This window comes from Pestalotiopsis fici (assembly GCF_000516985.1).
Source record: "Pestalotiopsis fici W106-1 unplaced genomic scaffold PFICI_Scf_2, whole genome shotgun sequence".
NCBI classification, from domain to species: Eukaryota; Fungi; Ascomycota; class Sordariomycetes; order Amphisphaeriales; family Sporocadaceae; genus Pestalotiopsis; species Pestalotiopsis fici.
In genome coordinates this window covers 645,136-659,292 of record NW_006917092.1, presented here as the reverse complement: position 1 = coordinate 659,292, position 14,157 = coordinate 645,136, and the positions used below count along the sequence as shown (strand labels likewise).

Sequence of the window (14,157 nt, the reverse complement as noted above, 5' to 3'; positions counted from 1 at the left end):
AGTGGAAATCAATCTCTGTGAACAAAGCAAATGCACAGCTTCTCAAACCAAAAAGAGTAAGTGCACTCCTACTTTCCGAAAACTGTGATTTCAGGTTAGCCTTCACTTGCCCCTCATGTTGAAAACACCTGTGATACTATCTGCGCCGAATTCTGTGGACGCATGATAGTGGCTTATCAAATCAGTCAAGGTGGTTGGTCATTGGGCCCCGACTAGCCTGCTATAGGCGCCTATCGCCTGCAGTATCACCAGTCGATAACGGATTCAGAGTCCGAATCTCCTTGTCCGGACTTCCGATGTCGCAACCTAAGCGGAGTGGAGCTGAATGCAGTGTATAATGTCATAACATGAGCATCAACAAGGGCATCGTTTGTTTCTATAGAAAAATAGCTAAATTCTGTTTAGAACAACAAGGCAAGCACGACTCTAGACAAATTTTGCCGTTTACTCGTGTTGCATCAAGTTTTGTTGCCTCCAGTATGATTGATAAAATGGTTCCACTGCTGTGCGTTGACGACATTCACAATGAGGCCGTCAAGAAACTGAAAAAGTCGCATACAGGTACGACAAATTGCATTTGCATATCCAGCTAGGCAGGATCTTGTCGCTGAGCACATTCGTATACAGAATTCTTTGACTCTGGCTCAGCGGAACAAATCACCGTAAATGAAAACCGAGCCGCCTTTGCCAAATATCGCATTCGGCCCCGCGTCTTGAGGGATGTCTCGGCGGCAGACACCAGCGTGCAGGTTCTAGGGCGCAAGATTCCAGTTCCCTTGTGCGTCTCGCCGGCAGGCATTCAAGCCATGGCGCACCCAGACGGCGAGCTGGCCACGAGCCGAGCCTGTGCCAAATTCGGCATCAACATGGGCGTCTCTTCCTTTGCAAACTATTCAGTCGAGGACGTGGTGGCGGCCGGCCGGAAAGTCGGCCCCATTGCGCATGCGATGCAGCTCTACACCATGAAAGACCGGGCGCTGCAGGAGCGCATCATTCGTCGGGCAGAAGCCGCTGGATGTACAGCCATCTTTCTCACGGCCGATAGCCCGGTGCTGGGCGTTCGCTTCAATGAATGGCGCAATGATTTTCGTACGCCTGCAGGTCTCTCTTTTCCAATGCTCGAAAAGACTACAGAAATGATACAGTCCCAGACACATGACGATGGTTTTGTGACTTTCAACTCGGATGCTCACTCATGGGCCCAGGAGATTCCGTGGTTGCGGAGCAAGACGAAGATGGAAATCTGGATCAAGGGAATCCTGACGGCAGAAGACGTCATGTTGGCCCGTCAGTACGGCTGCGACGGCGTTCTTGTCAGTAATCACGGCGGCAGACAATTGAACTGGGCAGTAGCTACTCTAGATGCACTGCCAGAGTGTGTCAAGGCTGCGGATGGCAAGATACCCGTCCATGTTGATGGTGGCTTTCGCACTGGTGCGGACATTTTCAAGGCCATTGCTCTGGGCGCTCAGTGCTGCTGGATTGGTCGGCCAACGATTTGGGGCCTAGCAGTAAGTTTGACAGTCCATCATTTGTTAGCACTTGATAAGCGGAATGAACTAACATTCCTGAAAAGTACGACGGGCAAAAAGGAGTGGAAAAGACACTCCAAATCCTGTACGATGACTTCAGGCGGTGCATGTTGTTGGCAGGTTGCAAGAACATTTCGGAAATAACTACAGCGTCTCTCGGCATTGCTCGCTCAGACGGGCCTTTAGCTCGACTGTGAATTATAGGTACATCATTTGGGCTCTGAACCATTGCGGGAAAGAAAATGGGGTCATAAAAAAAACCAAAAGAGATCGCCACAAACACAGAGTCGCAGCTCGATCAGTTCAGGAATACATGCAGAATCCATAGCATTGGTTGAGCCCAGAACGCAATTATTCATTTCCAGGTGCTAAGAGATAGCGATTATACTCTGTAATATCCATCCTCAGTTGACTTGGTGGCATGCTTTAGCGCCATGGCACGGGCCTATTGCAGCACTTGATGGCTCGGCCGTGTCTTTCCGGTCCTTCATTGACTTGAAGAACACGGGTTTCGAGGGCGCGATAAGCCTCTTAGAAGGACCATTAATGTCTATGCCTAGAGCAAAGTCCGTTTGCAATTTCAGCGATTTCCATCTCGACCACGTGTCGATGAATTGAAAGCAGATGAAAACATGCTGCTCCGGAACTGCTATGGCTCCCAGAACTAGGCCATGATTTTCGGACATTTCGTCCGACCAGATGCAGCAAGCAATTAAAAGTCCGTGATACGCGCTTGTCTAATAGGTTCTGTCTATGGAATAAATCAGATAGATAAATCAAGGTGTAACTCCGGTGAATCCATCATACTACCAAACGTATCGGAAATTCGGGTTCTGCTTGTCCGTAAAATCTCTGAATTCAGTTTCTGCGACCGGAATGGTTCCTTCAACTGCAGCCTTCCTATCTCGCTGACGGTTATCGGACCAGCAACACAGTATGTAGAGACAAGTCATGATAATTGAACCTGCGTTGGAAAATAGCATAGCAGCGATGCCAAACGGGTACAATGGAGCTTGGTTCGTCTTGAAACAGAATGGTCCAACAATATTTGAAGCACACCAACCCACTACAACAACATATGTTAGCAATTGCCTATCCGGGTAGATAAATGAGTTTGAAGCAGCTCTTTTGAGAAATATGTCTGAGTATGCTCTCTTGAAGCGCCAATTTGGGCAGTGCTTGCTCATCATACTACCCGGAGAAAGGAGAAATGATATGGGAAGTTGCTTACTGAAAATCATGGAGTTGACCGTCACTTTTTTCGTGTATCCGGCAGTGTTGGCACTGGCGAGCCCGATGGAGACAACGTACGGACCGAGGTAAAAGTAGGCCATGAATAGCGCAACAAGACGGTTCTGGATTGCAGTCGTCGGAAGGGTGTAGAGAAAAATTGTTGAAATCATGGCCACAACAAGACCAAAGATCATGGCAGCACCTCGAACTTGGAGTCTTGGGTTATAATGATTCGCAAGGAACACAGCGCCATTGCACATGTAACATGAGGCTGTGGAAGTGATGCCCACAACCATAAACAGCAAACTGGCAATACGCGACGAGTATCCAAGGCCAGCAATAATGAGGGGGGTGAACTATTAACTGGAGTCAATACATCGTCCCGAATGATAGCGCACCTGGAACTCACGTTTCCCAGCCCACCATTGGGAATATTGATCAAAACATTGAGTATGAAGAGTATCCAGGTCTTGATGTCGAGCATGGCCTCCCAAAACTGCCCCCATTTCCACTGTTTGTTTTCCACACCGACCTGATCAGCCCTTAGTCGATCAATTGCAATAAACTTTTCCTTTTCAGTGGTGAATTTGGATTGGACTGGGTTGTCTGGCAAGAGAATGCCAAGTATGATGGCGTATGCAATGGTTATAGATCCGACAACCCAAAACAGAGCCCTCCAGGGAGAGAACCACTCATTTGTAATGAATCCCACACTGCGAATCGAGTCAGGATGAACGACACTAAAGGCAAGAATACCAATGATCTTACACATAACCAAGCGGTCCTGTAATAAAAGAGCTCATGCCAGTGTAAAAGAGACCACTGCGCAACGGCTGCTCCTTTCTGGTATACCACATGCCCATCACCAAGAAGTTGCCCGGAGCAATGGGAGCCTCAAGAACGCCAAGAAGTACTCGCATGGCCACAAAGGCCGGGAAGCTCTTGGTGAAGCCAGTACCGATGAGCACAATACCCCACATGATTTAAAAGGCCATCATGGTCTTGGCGAGAGGAAACTTTTGGAGCAGGCTGCCTGCAGGAAAGCACCAAAGCAGATAGCCAAGATAAAAAGCGCTCCCGGCCCATGAGTAGCGGTCTCCGTCCAGCATATCGACATCGGCTCGCAAATTGTATCTAAAACACTTATTGTCAGCCAAACAGCATGTCGATTTGATTATTGGCAAAGGGGCCGCACAATGCACCCATGCTGATTGTGGACTTGTCAACGGCGCCGAGCGTAATGTTGAAAAATAGAATAGGAATTAAACGCTTGTCCAGCCTCCATCGGAAGGCTTTCTCCTCTTGGGTGGTATACGACGTTCCTTCAAAACGACTAATGAACTCTGCAGCGATGTCAAGATTCTTGTCGCTAGCCTTTGTGGCATTTTCGGTATACACAGAAGCTATGGAGGGAGATGCCTGAATTTCCGAATCTTCTGACATTTTATTTGAATTAAAGATTTTTTGTCGTTGAAAAATTTCTGCCATTACAGTCTTTTCCGTAGAGTATATATCCATTCTCAACTACAATGTACTATCAAAACTGAGAGAAATGCGCTGTGTTGATAACTGCTCCTCGTTATCGCGACGGCCCCCGCTAATCCTCAGTGAAGATTCCGCTATCAACTGAACCCGGCCAGGAATTAGTGTAGGCTATTTTCGAGATAAGGCCCATGCTTCGGCTGCTTCACTGATTGAAGAACGAAAGGCTGGGGTGAGATAGGTAAAGAAACAAAAACTCCGTAATGAGTAATCTTTTTCTTTTTTGTTTCGATAGTGAGATTGCATTCACCTCATCATAATACGTTTGATAGCAAGAACTACACATGCTTCAACCAAGACTGCTTGTTTACAAGTGTTTTTTGGTGTTTCCCCCACACTGCTGTACATTACACTACCTGGGCATGCCCAAACTCACAATGTTCCCAAATTGACAAACGCGACGTGGCGCCAAAACTGCACTTCTTTATCGCCCCCAAAGACGGACATTCGGACATGTCGTCCGACCAATTCATTCCCTTCTCTGCTCTACACACAGAACGACACTTTCGCACATTTACCTGGATGGGTACCGGGGGATGCAAGGTAGCCAGAGGTGACGATCCCTGCCTCACCATTGCATGTCACTATATCCATGCTATATTTTGCAAATATCAGTGTCAGGGCACCTCAACATTCCATGCTATCCTGCGTCAGTCACATGTTTTACACGGGATATACACCTCTGCCTACGTATACATAGTACTGAGCACTGCCGCCGTCGCTGAAGCGCATTGCCAATAAGTGCATCAATGATGTGCTCGAATGGACTACCTTGACCCGATGTTTTGAAATTCGAGGACTCGGCGGTCATATGCAGAGGGGGAGGCGCCTCGCTCTAGCCCTTTCTAGAGAGATCTGACCACTCCACTATCATCCTCACCAAGCATGCATCGCAACGTTGCGTTCAAAAGTTCTCTCACCCCCAAACTCGACAGGAATATTTATTGGTTCCTCAAGTGGGCGGAGATGCAAACCCTGTGAGTCACTGCCGATACTTTGTTCATATAAAGTGGCTGATAATACATGATAGGATTCTATAGCCCCCAAGGCTGTGATTTCAAAGGTAGCCTGAATAACAACTTGATGCCACAGCCTGCCTCGTGATCCCCTCATCTGCCTAGATAGACGCAGCCTTATGGTCACATAGGACTTGATATTGTTTTAACCGGGACAATAATTCGTCCGCCATTTGCTAGAAAACAATCCTTCGGCGTCTTTTATAAGCTTGAATTCAACCCACTTGAGCTGGCATTCGCGCACTCTTACAATTAGTCAACGCGTGACAGAACCTCTTTGATTTCAAACTAGTATACCCATTTCGAATTATCACAGTGCGACGCGAAAGAACCAACGCGAAAGTTGATTTAGTCGAAGAGAATCCAAAGGTACTTCAATTGCAGCGCTTGCATGAGCACTAATATCAATGTCCCAACTCTCTTCATGTGTACCTACTCCCCTTCGACGCTGACCATGATATGAATTAGTACCCGATAACCACTACCCAATAATCACTTTCTCGCCAGCCAACATGCCCGCATGTCTACAGTGCAGACGCAACAGCGCCAAGCCTGGTCACCGTTTCTGCATCCCTTGCGGAAGAGCGATCCACAGCGGCACTGTCAAGACTGAGACGTACACACGGACTTATGTCTCGTCGGGTCCCAAGACTGGGCTTTGTATGAATTGTCGGAGCAGCATGGCGGTGCCAGGACACCGTTTTTGCCCACCATGCGGCAGAGCCGCCCATCGGCACTAAGTGGGTGCTTATAGCGGAGCAAAGGAAGAATGGCTGGCAGGCAGGGGCAGCGTGCCCGGTACGGAATACAGCTGCTTTAGACATAGGTATTTAGTCAACAAGTTTTACTATGATGGTGGTGGACATACGAAGGCGTGTCCTGGATTCATACTGCGCCTGGTTCATGAGATAGAAGACTGGCTTCTTTTCGATACTACTTTCATCTATTGGTTGTGGACATCTCGTCCAGCTTGAGCGTCCGGGGTGGGCCCAACCACGCTGCTCGCACTGGCTAATCAGTACTGCACCACAGTTAAGCAACTTTCAGATAGGCTATTGGATCAAATCTGTAAAAGGACATCTGTCGGCGCGTTGCTTCAAAAATCCTGCTTCCGACTATTTCCCTTCAAGTCGTCAATAATCGGATGACGGTTGATAGAACCACGAATTCTGTGATTCCAAAGGCACCCAATAGGTATACAGAGCACCTCCTCTATGCGGGGCGGCGTAAGATGCCAGCACTGCCTGGAGAGAGACAGGTGTGCCCGGTAGGCTCGACATTCGCTACTTGTAGCGTAGCATAGCAGGATTGCATTCTACCCTCCACCCGGTTCTCAGCCCAGCACCACCGTTGAGACAGTCGTCGCTCTTCTCTTAAACAGTCCAAGGGCTCGAGCCTTTTTTTTTTCTCCCCCCCATTATATATTTTTTTTTTTTTTAAAAAAAAGGATTACCGTGCGAGTTGTGACTGCAGCGTGCCTAGGTAGATAAACAAAATATCACAAAACATGTTTTCAAGAGCTGTGAGAGGGTTGCCGCTGCCCATAGCATGTGGTACCTGGCAAAAACATCCATGCACACGAACCGGGCTGAGTGCATCTTCATCACACCATGAGATACTGTACCTAAGTACAGTCTTGCATCAATGGGGCATACAAGGCTGACGTGGGCGCCTGGTTCCGCGGTGTATTTTTGCTATTCCCCGCATCTGCCCGACACTACGTACTCATTTCACGATCGCTACCTACAAAAGAATCACTCATCACCCTCTGCTTGCCACTTTGAGAGGGAAGTCCCGGCTTGTGCCCGACAGCAGGATGTCGTCTGTTTATTCCCATTCAACCCTGCCGGAGGGCCATATTCGCCTACTCCGGCTGAGTCCACACCGCGATAAGGATGCACCGATTGAGTGTGAACTCCTCGACTACCCCCTGCTGAATACAGATGGCAGTTGTGGTCTGTATGAGGCCTTGTCCTATGCGTGGGGCTCTTCAGAAAAGCCCCAGAGTATCACCATAGGCGAATACAATGTTCCTGTGACAGCAAGTCTTCATTCGGCGCTGCGCTCATTGCGAGACTGTTTCCTGGAGCGATACCTGTGGGCAGACGCTATCTGTATCGACCAAGGCAACACCAAAGAAGTCAACAAGCAGGTCCAAATGATGGCGCTGATCTATGCCAGAGCGGCAAGAGTGCTTGTCTGGCTTGGTGACTCAACTGAGCATAGTAGTCAAGCAATTGAGCACATACGAGTGGCTGGGGAACATATACAAATTTCGAACGAGACCATTGATATGACATCTGCAATACCTGCTGTCGCCGCGTTGCTCAAGAGATCATGGTTTGATCGGGTCTGGGTAAGATGTCCGGCGACCTATGGCACGAGAAAATCCTGTTAACATTGGCGTGTGCCCAGGTCCTCCAAGAAGTCGCCGCAGCCCGGCACGTGGTAATCATGTGTGGATCCGCGCGAATTGAAGGGAAAACATTTTGCACAGGTCTGGACAATCTAGAAGAGGCCTATGAAGACAGGCGAAGTCTGATTAGTCCTTTGAAGTACCTCATTGGGGGTGCAGCATTTCGACACAAAGACATCCAAGGCCAGGTGGAAGGATTTACGTTGGGACTACACCCTTTAGGTGAATTGATCGACACGTTCCATACTCGCCATGCTACAAATCCCCTAGACAGAGTCTACGCCCTGCTTGGTATCAGATCAGTAAATCCTGGCGAAAGCGGCTTAAAGCCCAATTACAACCTTTCGTGGAGAGAACTCTTACGGCGATTGGTTAAAGCTGTGCTTTCCGACCATGTCCATGTCACAACATGGGAAAAGCATTATATCGCTGTAATTCAGAGCAGCGGATATGTTCTTGGGCATGTCTGCACAGTATTGTCCTGTGGACGTGACAGGGAACTGATATGTGTCAGAACACCGAAGCATGGGACTGACCAATATGAAGCTGCCCTTTGCATGGAATCGACAGCACCCTCGGTTCTAGCAGGAGATATTGTCTGTATCTTGGAGGGAGCGCCAAAACCCATGATCATCAGGCTTTGTGAGAGCCATTTGATCATCGTCAGAATTTCAGTGGACCTCATGGAGGAGGACACTGTGCGTTGTCAACGACTCATCGAGAATTCGGATGTATTCTCACTCTTGTCCCGGAGATTCTTGTTGATTTGGGACTGGGAAAGAACAACGACAAGCACTCACGGTCAAAGCGACTACAAAGATATTCTTAAGGTCGAGGAGCCATTCCACAAGTCTCAGCTGGCGCTTATATTATGGTCCTCAGGAGACTACAAGCGAGCTGTGGAAATCTACCAGAAACTATGGACGGTTTCGAAAGGCAAGGGGGGCTGGGGGCATCCAGAGGCTGTGACATATATGCGCTATCTCGCATCGATGCACAGAGATTCCCAGCAATTTGAACTCGCAGACAAGTTTCAAACAATGGTCAGACTGATTTCCCAGCATGCCGAATGCACTGAGATGGAACAAACTGGTATATACGCCGCAGAACTCTTTGACCAGGATGTCATGATGTTACTTCTTCACTGTTGGAAACACAAGACCCAGTTCCCAGACACCGTGGTGGAGGCTGCAGCTAGGAACGAGAATCATGGGACTGAAATGATGAGACTTCTTCGAAATCGAAGGACAGAGATTAGGACAACCTGGGAGGTCATCCTGGCTGCCACCAAGAATATTCAACAGGGAAGAGAACTGATACAACTCCTACTGGCTATAGATGGAGACCAAATCAACTTCACGGCTGAGATGATTCTTGCTGTGACGAATGCGAGACACGGCGAGTTTCTTTTGATACAGCTCTTGGACCGAAGCATCAACCAGAACCCAGTCACTGAGGCATTTTTCACAGTGGTAGCTGGAAGTCAGGCAGCTGGGAGGTCTTTACTACAAGGCCCTTCAGATCAAAGTGGAGATTCCACCATTTTCATTCAAGAAGTGGTTTTGACCGCGCTTGAGAATCCCTGGGCAAGAGCTTTCGTAGAGCATCTTTTCAATCGAGAAAGGAGACTTGATTTCCAGGTCACTCAAGCGATATTATGTGCCATGGTGTGCCATGTCCATGGCCTAGACATGCTCTACAGACTGTTCAAAGAAGGTTACATCTTTCAGTTGAGCAGAAAAGTGATCAACAGAGCATGTGTTATGGTAATAGGTAAGGCACGTGATTTGGGGAGCGTTAAGGAAGAAGACCTTTCCAAATCAATGTCGGATGAAGAGCGTCAGCATGAATCTGAGATGGCTGCATTGTTGATTAAAGCCGGCGCAGAGAAGCGCCATGGGAAGATATGTATCAGGAGACTTCCAGTGGATGCGAAGAATGCGACAAACAGTCGTGGAGTGGCGCCGCACGACTCGATCCGAATGCGACTCACTGAACTAGAAGTAGAGTGTTACAGATCAGGGTTAGTTCTGTTACTATTGGACCGGCTGATGCCAACCGATCCTTCCGATGATATGACCCGTTCCCATGTCCGCGTTGCCACTGGTGGACTGAAGGCGTTTCTGAGGGGTAAGTGGTCCACCATCCAGCGCAGCCGAGAAAGTCTGGACCATGTTCTAGAGTCTATCGAACAGTTGCTCTATCCACACAGGTGATAAATGACGGGTACATAGGTACCTATCTGGGTAGCCACGTGAAGAGGACCAAGCATCAATGATGGAAAGTAACGGTATCTGAGGAAGGCGCAGCGCATAGAACGGGATGCCACTCGTCATCTTGCCCAGTTTATTGAACATAGTGTGGGAGGCAAGGAAGGCGCCGTTGGTGGTGTACAAGTCTATTTTGGAATGAAGAAGGACAAGGAAGCTGTACATATGTAGTTGCTGTATGCGGTGAGAGCATATTACCTGCATTTTTGGTACATTTACATCAGTTTGCAATGATTCTAGTACCTGACTAAAAATGTCAATACCTGTGCTATAACCCCAGTACACCCAAGAACGCGAGCTAATTTGCCTTCATCTCGATTTTGTTACAAGTATGCTCTTTGCAAAGCTGTAAGATCCCCTTGGTTGATTGCAAGTACAGAACCATGTCTGAGACCTGTTGGTATCGAGCTGTCCTCGTTGCGCTCCCACACTCCATCCTCTACGGAATCACTGTCGAAATCAACATAGCCTGTGCCTCCAGAATAGTAGTCAAGGAGGAGATGCGCCTTGTTCGATTCGACATTGTCCCAAAATGCATAAGGACCTTCCGTGTTGTCGTCCATGACCGCAGTGCCCTCTGACCAATCACCAAGGAGACCGTTTGCGGAAATTTGTTGGTAGATCTGACTAGCACTTTGGTTCTTGTAAAACCGAGCATAGGAGCTGCCGTCGAGTTGTAAAAGGTTGGCGTCAAGTCTGCCTCCTCCAAACCAGTCTTGAGGATCCGTAAAGGTCTCAAAATCCGTTGTATATGAATATCGAATGGTATAAGATGTTGATCTACCTTCATGATCTAGATCATCTTCATTAAACTACTCGTCATTAAATGACTCGGTTAGCATGCCTGAAAAACTCATCAAGGAGATGTACCTACGAATCGTGAAGCCCAGTACACAAAGTATTGCTCTATTACCACAGACAATCAGCTCAGGCAAGAAAAGAGAACGGATTCCGAGTTGGAATGGTACACACTTTTGTCCCCATCCCAGATAGCATCAGGCGCGTACACCATTCCAGCAGTCTCATTCTCCATTGTGACCAATCTCTCATCAGACCAGGTTACAAGGTCGTCGCTTTGCCAGATGAACATGGCCCGGGATCCGATGCGATCGGCATCATCCCAGTTTGTCTTTGTAAAGCTTGATTAGTCCTTGGACCAGAGCTTGGGGTGGTGATACTATGACTAAGGTACCTTGGAGATGTCTAGATCAGTGCCAAGCAGCCAATAGCTACCAAGGTCGGTGCCCCTGCCGCGGACGATGGTCGGGTCTCGAACACCACCGGTTCCCAGGGTTGGGACAATGACTGGATCTCCGTCGTTGAGAACCGTAAAGTTGGTCGGATCGCTATTCAAGCTCGTGTAGAGATACACGTAGGGATCGTGTCCGTAGAAGAAGGCCCCTAGATATCCAACTAGTGGATAGCCGCGACGTTCCTGGGTCGAGGGCACGTTGATTGCCCATGATGGCAGACAAGCAAGACCGAGTATCAATGCCTTTGCAAACATTTTGACGTTTCTGATGGGGAAGGAAGAATATTTCTCGACTTGCTCTGATTCAAACATATCCATTTGTGGCAGATGCTATTCAACATTATATACACGTTCTCACAGTCCTGAAAATTCGAAATATTCCGTACCCCGGTTGACTTGGGCCGATCGGGACACATTCGAGTCAAGGCAAGTGTATATAGAAGGTAGAAAATTGAGTCTCTATGAAATGGCACTTTCCACGAATGGGTTGTTGTCTTGGAGCTTTCCGTGCAGATGTTGACGAAGGCGGCCGACTTTGATTAGTGCGGCTATACTCTATAGCGCCAAGAATTTTGACTAACCTCTAGATATCCAATAGCATACCTTACAATGTCCCCTGATTCCGGTGGGCTTGGACGAAGGCTCGCGCCAAAGCACCATGTCGCAGCATGATTTGATGACCATAGCGTACGAATAACTCGGTGGCTCTTGCATATTCGTAAGAAAACTCTGAGGTGATACCGAAATGAAGACAGGGAAAGCCCAATACAATGGTGAATTAGATATTAACTGGTAGTAAATTCAACGAACCTGTAAACAATCGGAGTATTTGAAGCGGGGTATGCGCGACCACTGTAGCCCATCTTCTGCTCTGGTTTTGAACACCCTACCGATCCCTGTATTTCAGAGCCCCACCATCATTTTAGTGAACCACAGTGCAGGTACCCATGTCATTCGCAATGGGAGAAATTAGCCCTTTGGTGTCTCGACATCCATACCTTAATGTAATGATCGTGTGTTCTGCCTTGTGTTTTATGGATTCCGCAGCACACAAACGTGTGAGACGAACAAGGATGAATCGGTATCCTGTTTCTCCGACCCCGATGCTTACCTCACATTGGCCAGCCAAGCTTTTGGTACTGTAGCTCCAAACAAGCCTGGCGCAGTGTCCAATGAGGCGCAGTATTCAGGCAGGCGTAAAATCCAGGATGCCGTGGAATCGAGAGAAGGACAGATTACACAGCAACTAGAAATTTACAACCAAACACATGGAACTATTTTAATCGCTACGTAAGCTTTTGCAGTCTCAACTATCTAGGTACCCTTTTTCTCAAGTTTATCTAGGTCCCTGATTACTTCTGCGCTCTCATACAATGAGACTCCTCCACGTCCACAGTTTTGAGTTTGCGTCTGGGTTCCAGGAACGTACCCTTGATAACGCGCAGGACAGATTGTGGCATTCCTTGGGCGGCACGTCACGCCCAAAGCCTCGATATGCCATTCTCTCGCACCGCTGGGTAGGCAAAGAAATCACTTTTCAGGACTTTAGTACCCTTACAAAAGACCGATTACGAGATGTTCCGTTGCAACATCCAGCCGCGCTGGGGGTGCAATCTCAATCGGCTGACGTGGAGGAACAGTCGTCACTCTACAAGATTGCACGTGCATGCAAACAAGCCCAGCAACTTGTGTCGATGGATACCCCTCCGATTGAACATATATGGATCGACACAGTGTGTATCAACAAGGCAGATCAGAGTGAATTAAGTACGGCCATTGGTTCAATGTTTCGCTGGTACGCCGAGGCTGTCGTCTGCTATGCGTACCTGGTGGATGTGTCATGGGACGGATCTGACGCTTCTCGGAGGCAGTTTCTCAATAGCGAGTGGTTTCGCCGTGGTTGGACGCTGCAAGAGCTTCTAGCGCCAGCCCAGGTCGAGTTCTACGATAGGGATTGGAATCTCATCGGATCTCGTACGGAGCTTGCTGCGGACATTTCACTAGCAACCAATATCTCTGAAGACATCTTGCGTTTGCACGGTTCTTTCAGAGATGCCAGCTTGGGTCAAAAAATGAGTTGGTTGTCGCTCAGAACTACGCAGCACATTGAAGACCGGGCCTACTGCATGCTTGGCATATTCAACGTATATCTCGACGCAAGATATGGTCAAGGCCCTGCAGAATTCTTGCGTCTCCAGCACGAGATCCTGAGAACGTGGAACCGCGATACACCTTTCGATGAGACTTTGTTTGCTTGGAGATCGAGTGAGATTGCATCGAGTGGGCTATTCGCTCCCGCCCCAGTTTGTTTCCGCGATGCTGGGAGTATTACATTTGATACAGGACTGGCCAGGCCGCGAGGTTCGAAGGAGAAGCTGGGCGCTAAAGGCTTTGAACTCACCGAGGCAGGGCTCTCGATACAGCGCCCATGGTCCTGGAACATATATCCACTCATCACATGGCCGCTCACATTCGGCCTGATATTGTTTATAATGCCAATCTATTATTGTTTCCACTACAAGAAGATCACGACAAGGATGAGACTAAACGCCTGGACGCAAGGTGATGATGGAAAAGTTCGTTCGATTGAACTCAGCATGGAGCTACTTCCGGGCAAGACATGGCGGCGTGTGGAGTGCGGCCTATTCTATCCATCGAATGGACTAACTATTTCTTCGCGCCGACTACGGGCATTGACAACTTATGGAGAGGTGAAGATACCAAACGTCGTCAACTATTACGATGTAGTATCTGATGAGTTTTTGCAACAAGACAGTCTCAGTCACTCGCCCCTACTTTCGGATGTAGAGCTTCCACTTTTGTCAAGTTGGGACAATGGCGAGGTGTGACACGGACCTTGTGGGAAAAAGTCCAAGAGAGGTGGACTCGGAGGCGC

General features: G+C 48.4%; 5 protein-coding genes across 5 annotated transcripts; 3 read left to right on the top strand and 2 right to left on the bottom strand.

Annotated features, from left to right (window-relative positions):
- Positions 1 to 491: 491 nt before the first annotated feature.
- PFICI_02369 (uncharacterized protein) lies at positions 492 to 1,729 on the top strand (the record flags this gene model as incomplete). Its single annotated transcript, XM_007830950.1, has 3 exons — positions 492 to 561; positions 628 to 1,511; positions 1,577 to 1,729. 3 exons carry the CDS (start codon positions 492 to 494, stop codon positions 1,727 to 1,729), a joined length of 1,107 nt encoding a protein of 368 aa, XP_007829141.1.
- Positions 1,730 to 2,338: 609 nt separating this feature from the next.
- Positions 2,339 to 3,745, bottom strand: PFICI_02368 (uncharacterized protein; the record flags this gene model as incomplete). The annotated part of the gene is made up of 4 exons (XM_007830949.1): positions 2,339 to 2,598; positions 2,764 to 3,121; positions 3,175 to 3,478; positions 3,534 to 3,745. 4 exons carry the CDS (start codon positions 3,743 to 3,745, stop codon positions 2,339 to 2,341), a joined length of 1,134 nt encoding a protein of 377 aa, XP_007829140.1.
- Positions 3,746 to 7,139: 3,394 nt separating this feature from the next.
- On the top strand, positions 7,140 to 9,955 carry PFICI_02367 (uncharacterized protein; the record flags this gene model as incomplete). Its single annotated transcript, XM_007830948.1, has 2 exons — positions 7,140 to 7,679; positions 7,739 to 9,955. The coding sequence occupies 2 exons, from the start codon at positions 7,140 to 7,142 to the stop codon at positions 9,953 to 9,955; spliced, it is 2,757 nt and encodes a 918-aa protein (XP_007829139.1).
- Positions 9,956 to 10,332: 377 nt separating this feature from the next.
- PFICI_02366 (uncharacterized protein) lies at positions 10,333 to 11,516 on the bottom strand (the record flags this gene model as incomplete). Its single annotated transcript, XM_007830947.1, has 3 exons — positions 10,333 to 10,821; positions 10,956 to 11,138; positions 11,202 to 11,516. 3 exons carry the CDS (start codon positions 11,514 to 11,516, stop codon positions 10,333 to 10,335), a joined length of 987 nt encoding a protein of 328 aa, XP_007829138.1.
- Positions 11,517 to 12,634: 1,118 nt separating this feature from the next.
- PFICI_02365 (uncharacterized protein) lies at positions 12,635 to 14,110 on the top strand (the record flags this gene model as incomplete). The annotated part of the gene is made up of 1 exon (XM_007830946.1): positions 12,635 to 14,110. The coding sequence occupies one exon, from the start codon at positions 12,635 to 12,637 to the stop codon at positions 14,108 to 14,110; it is 1,476 nt and encodes a 491-aa protein (XP_007829137.1).
- Between the last annotated feature and the right edge of the window lie 47 nt (positions 14,111 to 14,157).